Below are 23,581 nucleotides of genomic sequence, written 5' to 3'. Positions count from 1 at the left end.
TTATCAGTATTATAGAGTATTACAATTTTAATAGTATTTTTCTTTTCTTAAAATGTGTATACATTTTTTGGCACCTTCTGTATATATAAATGAGGGAATCAATTATATTCAATAAAGCTGTTATTTTTTAAAATGAGGGAGAGAAGACTCTTTTCAGACTAGGTCAATTTCTTAACTCCAAATCCAAGAGTCTAAACAAAAAGCATAAAAGTTAAGAGCATGGGTTTTGGAGTCCGAAATAGGTTCCAGTACTGGTTGTGACTATTTGTCACAGGCAAGTGACTTAACTTCTCTAAGGCTACAGTATATACAAGATTGTTGGGAGGTTCATTCACATATGCATTTAAAGCACTTATCCCAAGCTTGGCATCTAGTAACCATTCAATAGGTATTATTAAATTGGCTTTATACAACAAACTAAAGTGATCACAGGGCTTTACCATTAAGTAGCTGTGTGTTCCTGACAAGTCACTTGCTGTTTCTAGCTCTCACTTCTTATGAAAATCAGTAAACTTTTATATATAGGCACACAGCTACACTACAGCGCAAAAGCACATCAGTTCTGTTCCTTACTGCTAACTAGAGATTATGCACTATTATTTTAGTGCCTTCCATCCATGATGATGTAAAATAGTCTCCTTGTTTGGTGCTTATTTTGAGGTATTTAAAACATCATAAATCCCATAATGTGTAAAAAGAACAAAAGCAGGGAGACTATTTGGAAGTGCTAGCAAAACAAGGTATCCAAATTACGACTGAAATGAAAAGAGATACCAAAAAATTAAAAACAAAACCAAAACAGTACTATGTAAATAGGACACACTGTTCAACAATAGCAAGAGGTCTTAAGAACAAACACAGGCACGTGTAAAATGTGCAAAGTTCTGGGCCCATGCTACTGACCAGTAAGAGAAAAAGTAAAGGATAAAAAAAATTTAAAAAAGGAAAAAAAAATTAAGTGTGTAGCTAAGAGAACAGCATCAATATTAGATTCCCATTAGCATGAGGTTGAGGAATGTTCTAAGAGTGTTCTATAATTGAGGAGATAGCTGGAAGTTAATTTGAAAATATAAAAGCTAACATAGTGGAATTTCTAATGAAACTTAGGTGGCAGTCTTGGATGGAGCCATGGAATCACAACATCATCAGAGTGAGCAGAGAGCTGCTCAGGAAGAGCTCCCTAAGAAGCTTGTGGGGATTAACACGGAGGAAAGTGACCATTCTCAACAGACTTTCAGGTAAAGTGGCTGGTCAGTTTGGTGGTGGTGGTGGTGGTGGTTGGGAATGCCTGCTAGATCAGCTAGAAGAAAACTATCTGGCTTTAAAGCATAAAAAAACTGAGTGACTCTCTTATTTGGTAGAAACATATCTGGGAAGTGCAAGCTTAACCACCCCCCCACCTGCGACATTTCGAACTTATGAACAAATAAACAGACAGATAAACAGTCCTGTTTAGGTGCAGAGGAGCTCCTGTAACACAAATGCACAAATGGAAATGTAGATAATCAAAATCAAAGCCAAATCATTCTACTACTGTGTAAACTCTAGTCCTTTTTTATTTTTATATTGAGAGCACCGTATGAACTTTGTTAATTTCTAGCTTGTTAGCATCTGACAAAACTGTTATAGCCTGTCTCCCAAAGAAAAGAGCATAAATGCATAAACCTGCATTCTGAGATTATTACACTTCTATTATTTTACATGACTTTGACCTTGATTCACCAGCATAATTAAACATATTTTAAAATGATCTATCCATGTCAATGCTCCCTTTTCTAACCAGGATGTGGATGTTGGTTCAATAAAGCCCCAAGATGGGTGTAAGGGACATTAGTTGAAAACATTTGGAAAATACTTGATTTTTAAAATAAAATTGCAGGTATTACAGGGACAACTATATGTTTTGTTTTTCTTTGTTGTTTTTGTCAGTGTTCAAAATTAGCACAGTGTGTTTCCTAATGAAATACACTGCCAGAAATGCAATGGAAAAGACATGTAATAACAACACAATAATAATAATTCAGAGAAGACTCTACCTGATAGGAGACGAATCAGATGTTTCTGTATCAGGACTTGGGGACAGGTAATCCTCTGTGCAATGGCAAACTGCATTAATGCTTTCAGACCATTATGCTAGATTGTAAGAAGGGGGAAGATAAAAAGATAAGGGAAGACAGTAGACCTAAGTCATTCACTGCAAAAATCAATCCCAGTTTGCAAGAATGAGTTGCAGACTTATTATATACTTTATATTCCAGCAAATAAATTACAGTATTTTATAATAATTTTATAGATTTTTAATAATTTTAAAGTTTTATGACCTCACCAAATTTTTAACAGATTTTTTCCATGACAAAGAGGTATTTATTAAAGCTATGATCATTTCCATTCCCCTTTAAGTACTCATTTTCCCCAAAGTCAATTTCTTAAATGTCTGGCCTAACTTATTCAATCGAGGCCTGGACAAATAAATTAACAGAAATAATAAAATGGCAGAAAAGGACTGATTCAGGGAATAGTGCTTCTACTTCTCAAACAGAAGGAACTGAAGGGAAGCGCACTGTGGACTGCAAGTCCCCTGTGCCTGCTGTCAGGAAAGTCAGAGGGTAATGGAGGCGGGTGGTCTAGGGAATCCTCTGTCACCCATTATGTATTCACAGGGCTACTGAGCTCATTTCCTCAGTTCTGTTTTGAGGGCCCAGGCATTATGAGGCTTAGGCCTGAGGAAGAAGTATAGTCAGGATACGCCCATCAAATAGTCATGGCTTAGTTTTATTCTTGAATTCAGTATGATGATTTATGATGGTACAAACTTAGTGAGAGAGAAAAATTGTAGGTTTCTGATTTGGCAATAAATAGAGAAGGGGAGAAAAACTACAGTATCACTTCTAATTTCTCTGTGAATTACATTTAACCACCAAGATTGAGTAAGCTCTCTAAAGTGTACAATGTTGGCCATTCAGCCTCCTATGAGACTTAAGTATTAATATTAGGTTGGTACAAAAGTAATAGCGGTTTTTGTAATTCTTTTTAACCTTTTAAACTGAAATTACTTATTTTATTTTATTGGGGAACAGTGTGTTTCTCCAGGGCTCATTAGCTCCAAGTCGTTGTCCTTCAAACTGGCTGTGGAGGGCGCAGCTCAGCTCCAGGTCCAGTCACCGTTTTCAATCTTAGTTGCGGGGGGCACAGCCCACCATCCCATGCAGGAATTAAACCGGCAACCTTGTTGTTAAGAGCTCACACTCTAACCAACTGAGCCATCCGGCCGCCCCTAAACCGTAATTACTTTTGCATCAACATAATAGCTCCTTTAAAAACAAAACAAAGAATTCTAATTTTTACTGGAAAAGGAGTGAATAAAGAATTTTTAAGATGATAAATTAACTGTGGATACCCTAAAAAACAGCATACCATGAGTTACATGTACCCTGTTGGAATATACATACCTGTCTATTTTGAAGGGCTCCAAACAGAGGTTTCCCTTCATCTCCCAAGAGGTTTTCTCAAAGAGTAAGAAAAACAAAAATAATAAATCCTGAATACTGCTACAATTCTATACTTACTTGGTTTCTATCAGATGTCCTTTTATTAATTACATTTTTGACCAGATGATTTGCATTTTTCTGCTTCAAAGTTTCATGCTTAAGTCTATGCCAAAATTTCCAGTTTTTTGAGTGACAATAATTATAGGTCATTTACAGATTGTTACTATAAATAATAAAGTTCCTGCAGCAATCTAGAATAGTTGGGAAAAACAAAGCATCCTGGCTTATTTTTCCTCCATTTAATATCTCTTTTATGTAAAAAAATTTTAATAGGTAATTTTTAATTTATTTTATTTAAGGAGGGCACAGCTCACAGCGGCCCATGCAGGGATCAAACCGGCAACCCTGGTGTTATCAGCACCACGCTCTAGCCAACTGAGCTAACCAACCACTCTAAATAGGTAATTTTTATATAGTCACCTTTTTAAAAATTACAGTTGGCATATAAGTCACAACCTATTGTGTTGAAAAATAATACATAAGACAGACAAGTAACTTTATTGCTCTTATAGGTACTATTAAAAAAGAATTAGATTTATAGGAAAAAAGATGAAATTGAAAATACCAAAAAAATAGATTCAGAAATATATTCTGCTTTGGTATCTGGGGTATTTATTGCTAAATTATTCTTTTTCTTTCTTTCTTTTTTTTCTTTTCACTGATTCTCAGCAGCAGATATCTCTGAATTAGGAAGGCTAACTTCCTATTTTCTTTTTCCATCTTTGAATGGAAATAATAAAAAGACCCTCGTTTTGATTCTTTAACTATTGTTCCCAACTATGCCAACACATCCTTGTATATGTCTCTCCATATTCACAGGGAATGAGGTAAGTTAGCAGCTTATGCACTAAAAATAAAGTACAGCATTATGTCCATTGAATGGAAAAAGCACTACAGGGAAAACAATGTAACACTATTAATCAGAGTCCAATTGCTAGGTTAAAGAACCACATACAAAGATTTAGTTCTATTTACTACTGAATTTCTAATCTCTCTTATGACAAAACTGACCTTTTTTTAATGTTCAGTCTCTAAATATAGATTCTTGATTCCTAATGCTTGTATTCCCAAAGACAGTAAAGTGTAAAGTACCTGCACTGAAAGTTTTCAATAGAAAGTCAGATTTTATTTTATATAACCCTATTGCTACTACTTCTCATTTTATTTAATCTTAGTAAATATAAACCTGTGTGTTATGGTTTAACTCAGACAGGTTTGGAAGTAACTCCTAAAATCTGTTTATAGAGACTGATGCTGAAGTGGCTTCATGCTGCTTAATTCAAACCACGAAACAGTGTCTTGTTACAAAAACATAATTAAATGAAGAAAATGTGGTAGGCTCCATTAAAAATAACAACCAAAAATATATGTTGGAAAGAAAGATTGAAACTGACTTGGATAAAGATAATATGAAATAGTTATTATTCTTTCAACTAATATAGCATTGTATATCTCATGACTGTAATGAGCAAATATGATTTAAAAATCTAAGCGATTCTTCACTGCTATACTTTTCTTTCTATTTCTCCCTAGCTTTACTGAGGTATAACTGATGTATAACATTGTGTAAGTTTAAGGTGTACAACATTTTGATTTGATTGCTGCATTTTTCTGTAGGAAGCTTTCAATATTGCAGATAATTTTACAGTGGGCTTCCTTTCAGACTTGGTTAATCTCTGCCTGCTAATCTGTCTCTCCTGACCACCTGTCTTGCTTTCCCTTTTTAGGTGACTTTGGTTTCCCTTCCTTTTTCTCTCAAAGTGTAAAAGAAATAAAAATTATTGAACCTTTCTGGGGTGATTCTTTTCCCTTTGCCTTTTTTCCTTGACCTTCTAGTGTTATAAATCTGCCATATTTTAAATCTAGCTTGCTTCATGATGTCCCTTTCATATATTTTTAGCTATGTTGCATATGGCCATTATTGCAGTTAAAAAGAGATCAATACAAAAAATTCTCAGACTAAATGGCATCAGGTCACACTAATCTACTGAAATACTAATAGTATTCAAACAGGTCAGAATATCCAGAACCATCAGGGAAGAAAAAAGAAATACTTTTTAGTTGATCAATGTTAATTCTGTTTCTATGAAACCTACAAACCAATTCTGTTAATGGGCTTTACCAATTGCCTGGATAGTGAAAGCACATGTGCTCCAGGTCATCATGGGGATTCGAGGATCCATTTCATCAGGAGGCACTTTCAGTCCAATTCTATAAATTGTTGTGGCGAAGAGAATGACCATTTCCTTGATGCTGTTAGAGTATTTTATTCTAAAAATAAAACGGGAAAAATTTATGTAATGATTTAGTAAAAGGGGCTACCTGCTGATAAGTCTAATTAGATATTGAAGCAACAAACAATTTAACTCTTGACAAAGTAAACTGCTCTTTGTCAAATTAGAGATTAGAGCCTCTGCAGAAGATTTATTTATTAAGAAAAAAAATGGGAAAAGCAGAACTGTGTCTCCTATAAGTAGAAAAATATCTCTTATGAAATGGTAATGGTTACACTTGAAATCTACATAACTTTGCGAACCATTGTCACCCCAATAAACTTTAATTAAGAAAAAAAAAGTTAAAAAAAAAAAAAAGAGAGAGAGAGAAATGGTAATGGCCCATATAACTTCACTTCCTGGGAAAGATGCAGTAAATGATCACAGCAGAAAAGGGTCCAGGTCCAAATTAAGGAAAGACTGGACAGAAATTCAAGGAAACAGATCTGACCTAACAAGACTTAGTAGCTGGGAAAAGGGGCCAGGAAGTACTTTTGTGTTGACAGGAGTGTTATATGTGTACTTGGAGGGATAATTTCTAGTTTCCTGAACTTCCAGTTTTAGCAAGTAATAAGTATTTTCAGTAGCAACAGATACATAATATAAACAAGGATCACAACTAGAAAGATAAACCTCAGATAATATTCATTAAATAATAGCATCTGATTTAGATACATTAAAATTATCTTTCCAATTATCTTATGAGGTAAAGTAGGAGGTCACTCTCTCAATTTTACAAACAAGAAAAATGAATTGGAGACAGGGGAAGGTGACCTGAGGCTTTTCAGAAGTCACAGAGCAAGTTAGATGTGACTTTAGAAGTCTCTTAAATTCTGCTCTTCTTGTAGGCTACATTACATAGAAATGGCATCTTGTTGGTCAAAAATGGTTAATTATAGGCATGGTTCATCCTAAGACATATTACTCTAATATCTCAAACCACTTAATTTTATTAATACAAATAAAACTCCTAGGAGAAAGAAACAAGATAAGCATGGGATAAAGAAACAATTTTACAAATAAAGTAGGAAGAAGGCAGGGAGAGGATAGAAGCAAGGAAAGATAGTTCTCCACTCTAATTTTCACAGCCATTTACCAAACTTTTCTTAATTATTTAGATACTTACGAAGACTGAACTCCATAACTCAGGATAGAATGGAACTCAAAAGTAGAATCACCCATTCCTTGATCAAATAAGACTGGAATTGTTGGGTTTTCTCCTTATAAAGAAAAAGGAAAAAGAAAAATCATGATAGTTTAGTCTGACACACACCTTTATAGCTTTTTTAAATTATATATGATCATTTTAGAAAACTTAGAAAATAAGCAATTATTCAAAATTTCTCCACTCAGATAAACCACAGATAAGATGTGGGGGATAGATACTCTTCTGTTCTCCATATAAATGTTACACATCAGATATTTTTTAAAAAGGACATTTATAGTACTGTTCTGTATCTTGTTTATTCACCAATAGATGAGAAATGTCTTTCCACATCAGTAACTCTCTGTCTATATTTTCATTTTTAATGAATGCATAGTATTTTATTAGTAAGGCAGCATACATTAGTGAATAAGAGCAAAGGTCTGTAGCCAAACTGCCTGAGTTTGAATCCTACCTCTGCCCCTAACTAAGACGATCTGAACACTAACCCTCTTTGTGGCTCCATTTCACCATCAAATTAGAATTGCTGCTCCCCCATATGGGATGAGTTGTTTTTTTCTGGTTGCTTTCAAGATTTTTTTCTTCATCTTTGATTTTCAGCAGTTTGCATATGATCTATCTGGGTGTGATTTTCTTGAAGTTTACCTGTTCAAGGTTCATTGAACTTCTTAAATCTGTAAATTTATGTCTTTCACCAAATTTGGTAAGTTTTCAGCCATTATTTCTTCAAAAATTTTTTTCTGCACCATCCTTATCCCTCTCAGGACTTCAATGACACAAATGTTGGACTAGAAAAAAACAAGTCCCTATGTCCCTAAGGCATGTATTTTTCCCCATTGCCTTTTCTGTCTATTCTACAGATTGGATAATTTCCACTGTTCTTATTTCACTTCACTTGACTCTGATTTAATTTCAAATTCACTGACTCCTACCTCCCCATCTCCATTTTACTATGGAGCACATCCAGTTAATTTTTATTTCATATAGTATTTTCAATTCTATTATCTCCATTTAATTCTTTTTATTTTTTACAGTTCTACTTTTTTTCTGCTGAGAACTCCTATCTTTCCATTCATTTCAACAGTATTCACCTTAAGTTTCATGATTATATAGTTGCTTTAAACTTTTTGTCTGGAAGTTCAACATTAAAACATCTCAGGATTGACATTTGACTGTTTTTTTTTTCCTTGAGAGTTGGTCAGATTCTCCTGGTTCTTTGTTTGCTGAGTAATTCTGGATTATACCTGGGATATTTTGAATATTACATGATGAGGTTCTGGCTCCTGTTCAAATTCTCTGGAAAAACGTACTTCTTTGTTTTAGTAGGCAATCAACCTAATTAGGTTCAACAAGTTCTGTCTCACTGTCTGTGGGTGGTATTTCACAATGTTAGTTTTCAGAGCCTTTACTATATTGTTTGGGTCTGCCAGGACACAAACTACTCGGGGCTAGTCTGAGACTTGACCAGTCGTTTAACATAGTTTCGATCTCAAAGCTATTGCTATACTTCTTTGGCCCCTGCCCTGCACATTTTCAGCTTGAGTTTGTGTTGTTTTTCAGCCCAGGCAGGACTTGTGTTGGTCTCAAAATAGGAGATTTCCCTTCTACATCTCCTTCCTCTCTGGAACTCCCCCTTGCTCTCTAACCCCAAGGGGTCCTTTTTTCCTAGTTCCTTTGGTCAAAATGAGAAGTTTCTCTCAGTTTTAGTCCCCTGTGCTGTCATGCACTGTGATTCATGTGACTGGGGCTGACCTTTGGAGTGACGCTGTGAGGCAAAGACAGAAAAAAATAATTGCGGCTTCACCCTGCATTCTTTGAAACACATGGGTCCCTTTTTCCCAGTTCCTCTGGCCAAAGAGACTGGTTTTCTCTGGGGATTTTAGGTGTCTATGTGGCCACCCAGCCAGTACAGCTCCATGACTGGGGCTAGCCTCAGGAGAGGGTCAGAAGAGAGGAAAAAACTACAGTAGGAATTCCCTGTATACTCTCCAACTCTGCGGGGCTTCTTTTCCTGGTGCTCTGGCCAGAAAGAGGGCATCTCTCTTGGGTTTTTTGCTATTCATGTCTGTTGCACAGTTCTGTGACTCAGGCTACCCTGGGGTCAAAGCTGGGAAATAAAGGAGGAAAAAAATACCCGGGAAGCTCACTTACTGTATTAACCACTCTTAAAATTTTGGTATCCCTCCCCAATCTGCTTGCCAATGTTTTTCTCAGGGTCTTTATATAGTCTTATCTCTCAATTGTAAATATATAAATGAGGTAACGGTTTTAAAATGTTGTTTTTGTTATTACTATTAATGATAATATATTAACAATATTAGTAATAGTAATGGCTAACACATATAGTATTTACTATATACCACACACAGTTCTACTTTACATAACTCAATCCTTCAATGAGATAGGTACTATTATTATTCCCACTTTACAAATAAGAAAGTTGAGGCACAGAGAGATGAAGTAATTTGTCCAAGATCACACAGACAGTAAGCGATGGATATAAGATTTAAATCCAAGCAGTGTGACTCCAGATTAATCACTGTCTATACTGCCTCCCAGTATAAAAAAATTATTAAATCAAGTAAAGTGATTTAAGCCAAACTTAGCCAGGGCTTACAAAACCTGTATTTCCTGATATTCAACAAATATGTATTTGTAAACAATATTTTACAGCAATAAGTACTCTTTTTCCAAAAAAAGTTTAAAGATTCTGATACTTATATCCCACATAGCTAAATACAAAATAATTTTAAGCAAACCTTTAGCATGTTTTATATTATAACCTGATATTCTGGCCAGAACAGTCGATATCCATCGTGCCAGGGTCAAAAGTTGAGCAAGAGCTTCTGCATTCTCACTGAAAAATGATATTTAAAAATTATTAAAGCCATTGGCACAAGGTCAAACTGAAAAGCTGAACTTGTAGAGTTCTTCCCCGGATAAATGGCTGTATGAAAAAGTCATTCCTCCAGATTAACTGCCTAGGTCATAGGAACATGTGTCTAAAAATGTAGTTTTGGGAGGGAGGGGAATTTTTAAAGTACAAGGAAAAAGACACCACCCATATGCCTGTCACCTAGTAGTAGTTAATGACAGAATCATCATTCTAGTTGCTCAAGTCAGAAACTAGGTGTTGCCATTGATTTATCTGATTCCCTCGCACACCACATTCTAACCTATCAGCTAGTCTTGCAGGTTTTACCTTCTAAAGATATCCCAAGTTGATCACTTCTTTCCACCTTGGATTACTACCCTAATCCAAGTTACACCATCCCTCACCTGGACTATTTCAACAGACTAACTGTTCTTCCTGCCTCCACAAGGGTGTTTCATTATTGTCTATGTATTTGTCCTAACAGCAGAGGCAGAGGGATCTTTTAAAAATGTAAATCAGATCGTATCACTGCCCTATCCAAAACACTCCAGTGGTTTCCCATCACACATAAAATACAACTCTAACCTCTAATCTTAGCTCATAGGCCCTTTTCTGAGCTGGCTCTTTGCTCCATTCCAAGCATGCTGCCTTCTGGCTGTGCCTTGAATATGCTGATTGTGTTCCTACCTCAGGGCCCTTGCTCTTGCTATTGCCTGTGCTTGGGATTCTCTTCTCCCAGAGAGTAGAACTGCTTGTCCTTCACTTCGTTCACATCTCTACTGAAATGTCACCATCTTGGACAGAAGCTCCCTGACAACTCTGTCCATAAACAGTCTCATGCACTGGTCTGTCTCTAGCCCCCGTTATTCTGCAACTTTAGTTTTTTCATAATATTTCTCACTAATCAACACTTTGTATTTTTATGTTCATTGTTGGTTCTCCTCTCTGTAATCTAAACTCCATAAAGGCAGGGACTTGATCCAAACTGTTATTAATAATCAAGGGGGACCAGAAACAGCGTTATTAAAAAGGACTATAGAAAAGGAACTTGCTTATTGAAAGGACAGCCTTGAGTGAAGTTAAAATATATACAGAACTGTGTCAAAACTCACATATCTGGTTACAAACTTAATCTAAGAATTTTTTCAGTTCTCAGAAATGAAATTGTACTATGATTGGTTATGATCAATTTTCTTTAAAAAATACTAGCTTATTATTAGTTTTGATAGTTTTTTATATGCTTTTAGCTTTAATATCTTAGATTATACTCATGTTGATTTTCTTAAAAAAAGTGGCAAATATAATCAACTACATAGGTAAGTTCAAGTGCCTAATAAAAATGTTACTTATAATTATGTATTTCAGATCCTAAGTAACAAAATTGATACTACAGGTTAAAAACATCACAGGATTTGAAGACACCCAGTTGTAAGGATCAACCTAACTTTAGAAAGGCTTTCCCTGAAGCATCCTATTCTTAAAGACATCAAGGAAAGAAGGTGCTGAACATTCCTTTAGAGAATAATTTACATGTTTAATAATCCTTATTTGGGGAACCAGTATAACCAGTGTGTAAAAAAGGCTTGTACAGGCTAACAAGAAGTTGGAAAGTCACTATATTTTATTTAGATTTATTTTATCTTTGTTTTTATGTGTATAGGTGGGTAAGGCTTTGGAGTCAGGTCTGTGTTAAAATCCTGGGTCTGTCTCGGGATAAGTAACAACTACTCATAGTCCCCAATTCCTTATATTTAAATGGGAATAACAGTACCTACTTCATTAGACTATTTTGAGTATTAAATAAATAGCATAGCAAGTGCTTAGTAGAGTGCCTAGAACACATCAATTACTCACAAAAAGAAAAAAGGATAAATCTTTCTGATGCCACCTTCTTCCAAAAAGATGACATTCTAAGCCCCAATATGCTGAGTAGGAGACAATTTCCAAATTAGTTTTTCTAATGACATGGAATAGTAAAGACAGAGCAACTACTTACTGACACTTCTTGCCAAACCTATCACCTTTGAATTCTTTTGTTGTGGAAACATGTTTAAAGTGTTTTTTTTATCAACAAAACCAGGTTCTTTATTACAACTTTCATCATCATTACAAATTCAATGAGTTTTAAAGAAACTAAAACAGTAATAATAAATCATACTGTTATCATTAGGTAGAACAATGAGAATAAAGAAATATACCATTAAGTATTCTAGTTGTCATAAAAACTAATGAATTTGCCTGTTAAACTCTGTTTACAGGTGGTCAAAATATAAAAACTTAATCTGAATGCTCAAAAACTATCCAAAGATATATGATGAATCGTTTTTTATTTTTACAGTTAACACTTTCTGCACGTCTCTAAACCTATAACATTTAGATCTATAGGAAAAAAAGAATTAAAAATAATACCACAAAGACTTTTAGAAAAAGGAAACTCCAAATAGCAACAAATTGTGGCAAAGGACTATATGAAAGGAATGAATCTTCTTTGCATCTTTTCTCCTTCTGTGAATGCTAAGAAAGAGATCAAAGTTCTATTGTTTTAGTGGCAGTTGGAAGCTTTACACACAACTTATAGATTTGACTAACTGAATGTTCCTGTTGTTTTAGAGACCAAAAATTGGAGCTAATTTTAATCATATTTTAAGCAGAATATTTTATAAAATGAAAAAGTATTAATTACTATAAATAGCAAAAAAGAAACTAGTAATCTAACCAAAATAGACACAATGAAAGACAGCTTTTTATAAAATTAACCAAAACAGAAATTAAAATATACCTGTTTATCGTTCGAGGTTGCAAAGGAATAATGGGGATTACGGTATTGCACAGGGATTTGCAAAGAGGGCAAAGATATTCTCCACTCTCCAAGTCAAAAAGGTCAACATGAATACGCTGCTGAAAGCTCAGCTGCACAGCTTCAAAATATCTGCAAAATTCGAAGACACAAGTCCATTCAGAACTATACATGTATCTTTGTTCTAATACAAGTGAGAAAAATCTGAAATTTTTGCCTCAACAAACGTCTTTAAAAGCTACATGCAAAAATATACAAGTTCCAATTACAGAAGAAATAGGGTGCCCATTCTTTTGGGGGAAAACTGGAAGACTCATCAGGGTAGAAAAATTTTTAAAATAATTTTACTGAATCATAACTTGTCTCCTGCCTCAACACCATGGAGACATAATGTGGACACTACTTCCCTCAGTTTCCAATGACCAACTGAAGTAGTCATTGGCTATTATAGGAAAATTATATATTTCAATCCAATGCCAAAAGGGTGAACCCTATACAAGATTTCTCAGGAATTATAGTTCTTATCTTTTCATCTCTTCCAGAGGTAGAACTAGAATTTCTTGTCCTATTCTATCTCAAAGGTACTGTTTCACTGTTTTGAGGGGAATACAATTTTTATATAGATTACTGCTTCTTTTACACAAATACTGATCAAGAGGAACTAATTAATTTGTGGAGAGCAAGTAGAAAGGAAGCATGAAAATTTTAAGTTTATAACTTTACACACCAATTTCTAAGGGTGATAATAAATGAGTGCCATGCAAACAAAATTAGTAATTAAAACTGCTTCAATTATTCAAATAAGGAAGGAAGGAAAGAAGACATGGGAAAACATGCCTTTTTGTGGCCTTTAGTGAACTTCAATATTCCTAGTTTCTTTTAAGAACATGTCAGAAGGACAACTTACTTCTGCCAGCACACTGCATGCATCACATGACCACAGCTTCCTGTGTAAGTTCCATATGCCAAGTCTGGATCCATGAAAAGTGGGTCCAGGGTTTCTGGTACAGGAAGACAAAAATAAGAGATATGTAATCATCTCTTCCACAGTCATGAAAGGAAAAAAAATAGAGGTTATCAGGTCTATAATTCGAATCATAAACTTTCTCAGAAATGTCCAAGAAAAGTGTCACATTATCATGACAGCAGGATATATTTTCTTAATAATAAGTAAAAGAGGATAATAAAAAAACTAGACTTCCAGGTTTGATTCTAAAATTAGTATGGATTAATGATAACTTCTATTCTTGATTTACATTTTTATTTTAAACATTACATTTAAGTTACATTATCTTGGTCATTGAAGTGATTTTCTATGACTCAACACCATTTACTTTTGTAATTTTGAGTAATGTGGGTAAATTTAAAGGGACATTTTGGGGCATTATAATCTACTGGATAAAAGCACAGACTGTGGGTTCAAAATCTGGTTTCATCACTTATAACTCATGGCCTTGGGCAAGTTACTTAACTTCTCTGTGCCTCAGTTCCTTCATCTATAGAATGGAGCCAATGCTGGTACCTAATTTATAGGGCTGCTGTAAAGATTGAGTAAATACACAGAAAGCACTTTCTGTGCCTGGATATGGTAAGTACTCAATAAGTGTTAGCCCCCCACCACCCGCTTTTTAAATCAATATTATCATTCTAAAGGTATTTTAAAAATAAAGCAGCTAACTCCTGAGGTGATGTAAGAAGTACAATACATTAGCTAATTAGTATTCCTGCCAAGGATATGTTTAACATGAGCCTAATCATGAGCCAACAATCAACAAATCCACAATGTAAGATACTATATAAAATAACTGGCTTGCATTCTTCAAAAAAAGTTATCATGGAAAGAAAAAAGGCAAGTGACTATTTTAGATTAAAGTAGACTAAAAGACACATAACTAAAACAATACATGAAACATGTCTAGATTCTAAATGAAAAAAAGTCTAGCTAAAAAGTGACATTTTGAAGGCAGGGGGGTAAATTAAAATATGGATTTTACATTAGATGATATTCCTGAATTATTAATTTTCTTAAATGTTATAATGGTATAGTAGATATATTTCCTTAGCTTTAGAAAATGCATGTGGAAATATAAATATCATGATGCCTGCATCCTACTTTCAAACAGTAGAGCAGAGACATGGAGAGAGAGAGACAGAGACAAAGAGACACAAAGAGAAAATGAGCAATGTGGCCAAGTGCTAACAAAAATTCAAATTAAGAAAAAAAGAACAAAGGAGCCAACATGGCATGTAAAAACCTAGAGTACATTTTTCATGAGTAAACTGTGATCTGACCAAATAAGGCTAAACACAATCCCACTCCCAAACTTCTTTCAGACAGTCTTTTTTCTAATTACATAAGTATGAAAAGAAATGCTCAAAAGATTATTTATTAAACAATACATACCCCCTGAGAGTTCTATGGGTTTTCCCCTGTGCTGGGTTAAGGCGGTGGATTTCTGGACACAAGCCGATAATACCATGGCATTATTTTCTATTTTCACCTCTTGTTCTTCTTGGCAGAGGATGCATGTCAGCACCTCCTTTTCAGTAATAGATGGACCCCGTTTAGGACCCAAAGCAATTCTAGAGTAGTCACTGACTGCTGGAGTGCTACCAAGAGAAACGACCACAAATGAGTACACGTTTTGGTTACTTGTCTTTATAATTTGATAGATTTTAAGTAACTGTAGGGCAAGAACTTTAAGAAAAAAAAAACAAAATAAAACTGCTATTTAGCAATTAGCTTAATATTATCCCCTAGTTTTTATCAGTTAATTTGCTTATTAGAAAATACATTTTGTGTTGCTAAGTGCGAAATCAGCAGATCACAAAGTAGAATGTATATTATAATTAATTTATTGTACCAAGAAGCTGGGTTATCTGTTTTTTTCTGATTATAAAAGTAATACATGCTGATTAAGAATTATTGGAAAATCTAGAAAAGTATAAAGAAGAAAATAAAAGGCATTATATTCTCACAACTTACAGATAATCACTTGCATATTTCTTTCCAGTCTGCTTTCTATTTATAACTTTTACATAATCATTACCATATTGCATATACAGATTGGCATCCTGCTTTTATTAACTTATATCTTAATTGTTTCCTGTCATTAAAATTTCTTCAGAAACATTATTTTTATTTTTATTTATTTTATTTATTTATGTCTTAAGGAGGGCGCAGCTCCCAGTGGCCCATGTGGGGATCAAACCCCACATGGGCCACTGTGTTAATATGGGTGTTATTAGCACCACGCTCTAACCAACTGAGCTAACTGGCCACCCCCATCAGAAACATCATTTTAAACGGCTGCACAGTACTCTTACTATATGTGCCATAATAGTTTTATCCATTCCCTCTTGTTAAGCATTTAAGTTTCTATTCTATTATGGTAGCTATTAAAATAAAAAACTTACACTTGAATGATTTAGCAATTCTTAGGGTCAACATGTACAATAATAATACAATAAATAACAGCAAATACTGTGTTTCCCCGAAAATAAGACCTAGCCAGATCATCATCTCTAATGCGTCTTTTGGAGCAAAAATTAATATAAGCCGGTCTTATATTAATTTTTGCTCCAAAAGACGCATTAGAGCTGATGGTCCGGTTAGGTCTTATTTTCGGGGAAACACGGTATTTATAAAACACTAATTGTGATGTGAGGCATTCTTTCAAATACTTGACATTATGTTAACCCCTTTAACCCTTCCAACAATCCTGAGGTAGGTACTATTGTTACCTTCGTTTTTCAGATGAAGAAACTGAGGCCTAGAGATGGTAAGAAACTTACCTAATGACTCATCACTAGGAAGTAGTACAGCCAGGATTTAACCTACGTGATCTGACTTCACAGGCCATGTTCTGAACTACTCTGCAGTACTGCCTCTCTACCTGGGCTTCAAGAAGCTCCCTGAAATGTTGTAGACCATTCCATAAATTGGAAATAACTTAAATGTTATCACCAATGTAAATGAAATTATGTAAGACAGAATACTACGCAGTTTTTAAATAGTGGGTCTCAGCTAGGTGTGGTACCACCTCCTAGGAGGTATCCAGCAATACGTGGGTAAGGTTTACTTGTTGGTTATCATAAGGACTAGGTGACACTACTGGAATTTAGTGGATGAGGGGACAGATATTAAATGTTCTGAAATTCACCAGTCATGAAAATGAACTGCTGCCCAAATGCCAAGACTGAGAAACACTGAGTTTGTTTTATATGTAAGAACATGTTTAGATTTCCAAGACATAGTATTGGGTGAAAATGGGAAGTTATAGAATGATATGTACATAATACCATTTATGCAAATAAGAGGCTGAATGTGATTTCTATGGATACATGTATTTGTATGTAATAGTATAGTAAAAATTCTGACAATATACATAAAACTTATAATCAGAATATCTCTGAGAATGGGCAGAAAGGGGTCAAGCATTTGGGCCAGAGCTCAAATAGAATGTTAGCTTTATCTCCACAATTTGACTTTTAAAAGGAAAATGTATTAATTAACTGTGTAATTAAAATTTTGTTTTTAAAAAATGCAAGAAAATATATTTATGATTCTGGGATAAGAAAAGCCTTTTTAAACATGATACAAAAAGTTAAAACTCAAAAAGACTAATAAATCTGTCTTTATCAATGCTGAAAACTTCTCTATGGCTAAACTTCATAACTAATATTAAAGAAATAGGGATAAAATGAGAAACATAAAACGAAGTTTAGTGTCCATAATTTTAAAGGACTTCTATAAATCAATAAGACAAAACCAAAGCACCCAATAGAGATGGGCAAAGGATAATAACAGGCAATTACCCAAAGACAAAATTTAATACGTTATTGAACAATCATATGAAAAGATGTTCGACTTAGTATTAAGTGGGAATTGGGGAAATTCAGACAGGCACAAATTTATAATTTTGATTATATCCAATATTTTCAAGTACTGATAACATTAAGTATTGGTGAAAATAAAGAAAATAGGCACTCTCATACTCTGCTGGGAGTAGAAATTGGTAATGCCACTTGGAAGGGCAATGTGGTAGTATATACTAAAATTTTAAATAATTATGACCTAGCTCTGTCACATTCCACCCTTGAGAAGCACATGTACTATTACACAAGGGTAACATACAAAATGTTCTCCACACACACACACACATTGTTTAAAATAAGGGAAAACTGGGAAATAAGGCGAAAACTACTTAAATGTCCAAAATCTGATTAAAAAAATAGTGTGTGTATGTGTTTTTACATTATGGAATACTATGCAGCAGTCATAAAAAATGATGTAGAATCTATACTATAGAGCTATATATATTGACATGAAAAAATTTATAAGACATTGGAGTGAAAAAGCAAGTTACAAAACAAAAGATATGGTAAAATAAAAATAAACCACTAAAAACTCAAAACAAGACTCATTATTTCTCTATGTACACGTTTATAAATGCATAGGAAGAGGTCTTGAACAATTGTGTTTATGGCAATTGTTATCTGTGGGAAAAAAGGAGTGTAGAGAATGCTCAAAGGAGACTTACTGTATTATTTTGTTTTCAATGAGAACAGATTCATCATTTTATGTGTGCAATCAATCAGGCAATAAAAATAATGAAAGCACTAAAGTCATTAATTGAGTACACTTTTGCTTGTATCTTCTTGTTTGGATAAATATACAGTAGTCTCTTTTTCATTACTTTCTAAATAGTACATTGTTGATACGTAGTATTAGAGGGTTGGGACTTGCTGCTTATTGTTTAAAGTTTTGTATTAATTTATAGTTTTATTACTATAGTCAGCCAAGGATAGCTTACCTTCATATCTTTTTTTTACAATCTTTAAAATATGTAGTCTTTATTCCTTGTAGTTTTTATTAGTATACTCAGTTTTGGGATTACAGACATATTATATGGAGTATGTTTCTACTGTTAAAGCAAAAGCACAATTTCCTAAAAGTATCCATAACACACATTGCTTTAAAGAGCAGTGACAGCTTGTTTTTAAAAATAAGCATAGGAAGAAAAAAAAAAGCATAGAAAGTATTTTCAATATTTTAAACTGGAATGCTTTTCAAAGTACCATTATTTTGACTCCTCCGTTTTCTCACTGTATCTATATAACAGCTCAAAAACCGTGGCTCTCAGAGGCTAATGGATTTCCCCAAGAGCATACTACAGTCAGGACTCAGAAAACAAGATTTATTGATTCCAATTCCAGTGTGCTATCCATGACTATATATGTGCTGTCTTAACTCTTTAAGAAAAAAAGAAAAACTAATATAAACCACCTTTTTCTGAAGGATTATTTTTTCAATTTGTAGTGACTGCCATCATTTTTATCAGAAATCATAAAAATAATGTGGAATATATGAACTGATATATAAATGTGTACCTAAAAATGCTCATGTACATAAGATAACAGGAGCTCATTTCTGTTTTTTCTGTTCCCATTTTCATCTTTTTGTGCATAAAGGATTCCAATAAACTGCATTGTGCACTTGAACTGTTCATCAATGTAAATTTATATTCAGTAAGTACCTTAGAGCCTTTACTGTCCCCTTCCTTCCTTAAAAATACATAATGTAATTTCTCTCACTATAAAATATATTTTGAAAAAACATTATTTAAAATGAGTATGCAATTTTTCCTCCAAAAAAATTAGTTGCTGATGTTTAGTTTCGCTTTGTTTTACCTCTCCTCCTCCATAATGGCGTCTTCTTTCCCAGACATTTCTGATGTACTGTCATACATGAGTTTGTGAGTTTCAATGAAGTTTTTCTGTAAGGCAGACATCTGAGCCATGATCTTCTGGCGGTGCAGCCTAGCAGCTTCAGCTTTTCTTTTTCGTTCTGCTTTTTCTTTATCATGAGTAATCTGGGTATTAAGAAACCACAAAAATTAGGTAACAGCCATTGTTATAATTTACATATACTGTTCAATGAGGCAAAATTTCCTAGAGTGAGAGTCTAACAACATTGATTACACCACTCCCTAAGGCAAGATTCAATCTGATGCCTCAAAATTAGTATACAGGCTCCATTGCATCATACAATGAATTGCTCCTTTGGTCATTTCAATAATTAACATAAAGGTCAAGTACCTTAAATATCTAATAAACTGTCTTTTATACTCAATGCTAGCACATTAAGAAAAAAAATTAAATGAAACAAAAATTTTAAAACTGTCAGTCATTTAATCACTGTCATTTAATCAATTTAGGCCAACTTGATGATGTCTAACAGTTACTCCTAGATGCACTGCTAACATTGAGAATTTTAACAATATTACTGAGATGTATTGGTATATTTTTATTGTTTATTCTAACTTAAGACTGGTATATTCCTTTTAGGAAGGATAGTTAATAACCACAAGTAATAATATTCTAATAATTTTAAGGTTAAAGTCATCAAAACCTGATTCATTATATTAATGAAAATCATAACCTAAATATTACCGTTATTTCACTGACTCTAAGATGTACCATTATCTTATGTCCCACTAAGAATGCTGCTGATTAAATTATAAAGAGCCATCAACTGAAAGACATATCCTAATTTCAGATATTAAAATATTTTTTAAATTAACATGGTATTTCCAACAGAGCTCCACTGCACATCAATTTCCTGATTTTTGTAAAATACATGTGTATTGGATAACTACATGTCAAGTAACGCTAATCCCTACAGTACAGAAACATGATAAGCAAAAGAAGATAGACATCTCACATACTTTACAATAAACAGGTTCCTTCTAACAAAAAGCAGCAGCTCTCTCATACCAGTAAAGTTCAAAGACAGAGATAAATGTCACCATTATTATGTTATTACCTCGTCATTCTTAATAGATTCTGATCCTGATGTAGTTGCTACAATTAAACAAGATTTTTCTCTTAATCGCTTCACTGTGTCAAACATCTGAAAAACAAATGAAATGTTAAAAGATTTGGTTAGATTCACCAGGAACAGAAAAATTCACTAATCTGATTTTGTCATCATGTCTCCAAATGTTTGACTTAAACTATTTACACACACACACACACACACAATATGAGCACGCATAAAGTGACTCCTGTCTGTAACAAACACCTCCCCTAGTCGATCAGCTATCCAGCAAAGGAGGAGGTTGCAGGTAGGAAAATCAACTGATACAGTCTGCAGGTGTGACCATACCGCTGCTTTTGTTAGGGAAATAAAAATTGTTAATTCTCTGTATTCAAATATATCCTCATAAAAAGCGATCCTACTATATGAGTATACACTGTTTCCTACCATTTCACTCAATCATTTATCTTGGGATACGTTTACAGAACAACCACATCATCTTTTTTAACAAATATCAAGGTTTCAACAATATGATAGTATATCCATAAACTTACTGAAATTTTGAAGGAGCCTGTCTCATATGGAAAAATCTCCCACAAGGAACTTACAAGACAACTTTATATTAAGTATTTGGATAAAATACCTACTGTTTATAAGAGCAGATACTTGTGCTTTTTTGTATATTTTGACAATGAATATTGTTATTCAAATGGAAAATAAATTTTGAGGAATAGATCTCCAATTTACAACACCATGTCTGTAGGATATAAATGTTGGACTAAATGACAGTTCAATACACTTTCTTAATAAAGGTAGAATAGTTAACTACTTTATTTCTTCTCTGGTTTAGTTTTACGTTTTTAAATGATTACTTGATAAATTTAACACAAATACTAAATATTCATGAAATATACTTCAAGAGAAATCTTAATAATAATATCATTATTTTATAGCTACATACCTATTTACATTAAGCTTGCTTAAGGAATGTCTCTGATTAAGTAATAAAAAGGGCTGACTTGTTGAAGTACAAATCAGTACAAAGATCTCTGATTGATATGAATGTAGAAAATAACCACTCTATATTCTAATTACCAAAATAATATCTAGCTGATAACATCAGAATATTTTAATACAGTGAGGGGAAACTCCATAACCTTGGCTTCATGTTTACATGTTCAGGATTTTCCATTAAAGTAACATTCCTGTCTTCTCTCCCTACCCCTTGTTCACTCGTCAAAGGCACTGCCATCCACCCAATAGTTTAAGCTCCAAATCCAGGAGCTTGTTGACTCCTTGAGATCCCTCATCCCTCTCCATCAAATCTGTCAGCTTGTTCTACAGATTCTACCATCAAATTATACCTGAATCAATCCAGCTTCTCACTATCTGCATCCTTAGCCTAGGTAATGCTCACTTCTCACCAGGATTACTGCAATAGTCTTCCAATGGTTTCCATGATTTTACTCTTGTCCCCTATAATCCATTTACCTCACAGCAGAAAAATATAGGCCAGATAATGTCACTTAAAATCCTTAAATAGCTTCCCACTGTACTCAAAAATAAAATCCACCACTTTACCCTGACCTGTAAGGTCCTATATGATCTGACTCCTGGCTGCTCCTCTAACCTTGCTGCCTACCTTTCTCTCCCTCCTCCATTGTGCACCAGTCACGGTGGCCTTCTTTCTGGCCACCTCAGGGCTTTTGCTTTGCTATTCCCTCTTTCTAGAGTACTCTTGCAGACTCTTATAAGGGTGGCTTCATGTCATTAGGCTCCAATGTCACCTCCTAAGAGGTCTTTTTGATTACTGATCTAAAGTTACCCCCTACACATCTATGAATTATCCTGGTATTTTCTTGTTTATTATCTGTTTATCGCAAATAATATGTATGCTTCATGATAGCAAATACTTTGTCTTGTTCAAAGTCTAGAAATGCGCACAGTACACAGTAGGCATTCAATATATGTTGACTGAGTAATGATACAAATGAATATTTTATTTTTAAAAAAACTACTAAAACATAGGGAAAATAGAATTATTAACATGACAACATAGGAGTGAGTAATCACGAAAATCAGTGTAAATGACTTTATAATTGAAGAATATAGTGGTTTAATTTTAAAGGCAAAGAGAGGATTCTTTAATAATTAAACCAAGACATAATCAGTTTATTTTTCAGGTTTACCTGGAGTATCCATGTTATCATGTCCTTCTGGCCTTCTAACTGGGGAATTCCTTTGAGTTTTTCCAAAAGCATTTGTATATTCTGAGCATTTATTGTCGAACTTCCTAATCCTTTTTTGAAACACAAAAATTGCATCTCATAAATAAATATCTTCATACTTATGTATAAATTATAATTTATATTTAATGTTATTCACATTGATAACCAGAGTCTGCAATCAATTTAATTACATTTTCAATGGAAGAATCTGCAATTACATGAAGTACTAAGTACTAAAATAAACAACTTGAAAAATTTGCATTACTTTGTCTCTCTTGTACATTTTCCACTGAGGCTGCTAAGTGAAAGCTACTCTTATTGATCTGTCTTGCCTTTCCTCCACATGGCTCACTGTCTAGTAAAAACACTTAAATAAAAACCAAAATTCCAAAAATACGGAAGTTGGAGGAGCTGTTGTATCTATAAACTGAACAGGTTTATGATGTCTTCAAGGACCTAAAAAATACAGTGTGTCAATATAGAAAATGAAATGATTCTCTTCTCTTGGACTTATAATTAATGTCCCTGGAATGTGCTTTGAAAAAACTGTTTTAATCAGGTAGCATTTAATAAAAATAAACTTATCCTGTTCCTCCAGGTTAAAGGCAGTACAAAACGAACACATCATTCATTCAGACTAAAACATACGTGAAGCCTTATGGTAAAAGTCAAATGTCACTTCTTCTTCAGGAGCTTTTTGCAGCTGGTGCTTTTCTTCTAGTAAGCCCAATGCCAGAATATGAAATGCCTAAAGGAGAAAAATTAGAGATCTTTAAAACTGTATATCTTCAGGTAAATACATTTTAAATGAAGGTATTAAAAAATAGGTTAAAAATGGGCAAAGGTTATGTACAAGCAGTTTATAGAAAAAGA

At 33.9% G+C, this 23,581-nt stretch overlaps 1 protein-coding gene across 2 annotated transcripts in view; it reads right to left on the bottom strand.

Moving 5' to 3' along the window:
• The window catches only part of UBR1 (ubiquitin protein ligase E3 component n-recognin 1), a 101,493-nt gene that overhangs the window by 17,302 nt on the left and 60,610 nt on the right, over positions 1-23,581 (bottom strand). Inside the window, exons 26-37 of one of the 2 annotated variants that reach the window (XM_019725387.2) lie at positions 23,357-23,456; positions 22,670-22,779; positions 20,487-20,573; positions 19,352-19,533; positions 15,063-15,268; positions 13,566-13,659; positions 12,641-12,790; positions 9,746-9,843; positions 6,948-7,041; positions 5,671-5,819; positions 3,450-3,505; positions 2,037-2,133 (exon numbers count right to left, since the gene is read on the bottom strand). In XM_019725387.2, the coding sequence (XP_019580946.2) occupies positions 2,037-2,133; positions 3,450-3,505; positions 5,671-5,819; positions 6,948-7,041; positions 9,746-9,843; positions 12,641-12,790; positions 13,566-13,659; positions 15,063-15,268; positions 19,352-19,533; positions 20,487-20,573; positions 22,670-22,779; positions 23,357-23,456 (1,423 nt within the window). The remainder of the gene's footprint in view (positions 1-2,036; positions 2,134-3,449; positions 3,506-5,670; positions 5,820-6,947; positions 7,042-9,745; positions 9,844-12,640; positions 12,791-13,565; positions 13,660-15,062; positions 15,269-19,351; positions 19,534-20,486; positions 20,574-22,669; positions 22,780-23,356; positions 23,457-23,581) is intronic. The other variant, XM_019725388.2, reaches the window with a different exon arrangement.

This window comes from Rhinolophus sinicus, linkage group LG03 (assembly GCF_036562045.2).
Source record: "Rhinolophus sinicus isolate RSC01 linkage group LG03, ASM3656204v1, whole genome shotgun sequence".
Lineage (NCBI taxonomy): Eukaryota > Metazoa > Chordata > Mammalia > Chiroptera > Rhinolophidae > Rhinolophus > Rhinolophus sinicus.
This window is presented reverse-complemented; position numbering and strand designations above follow the sequence as displayed.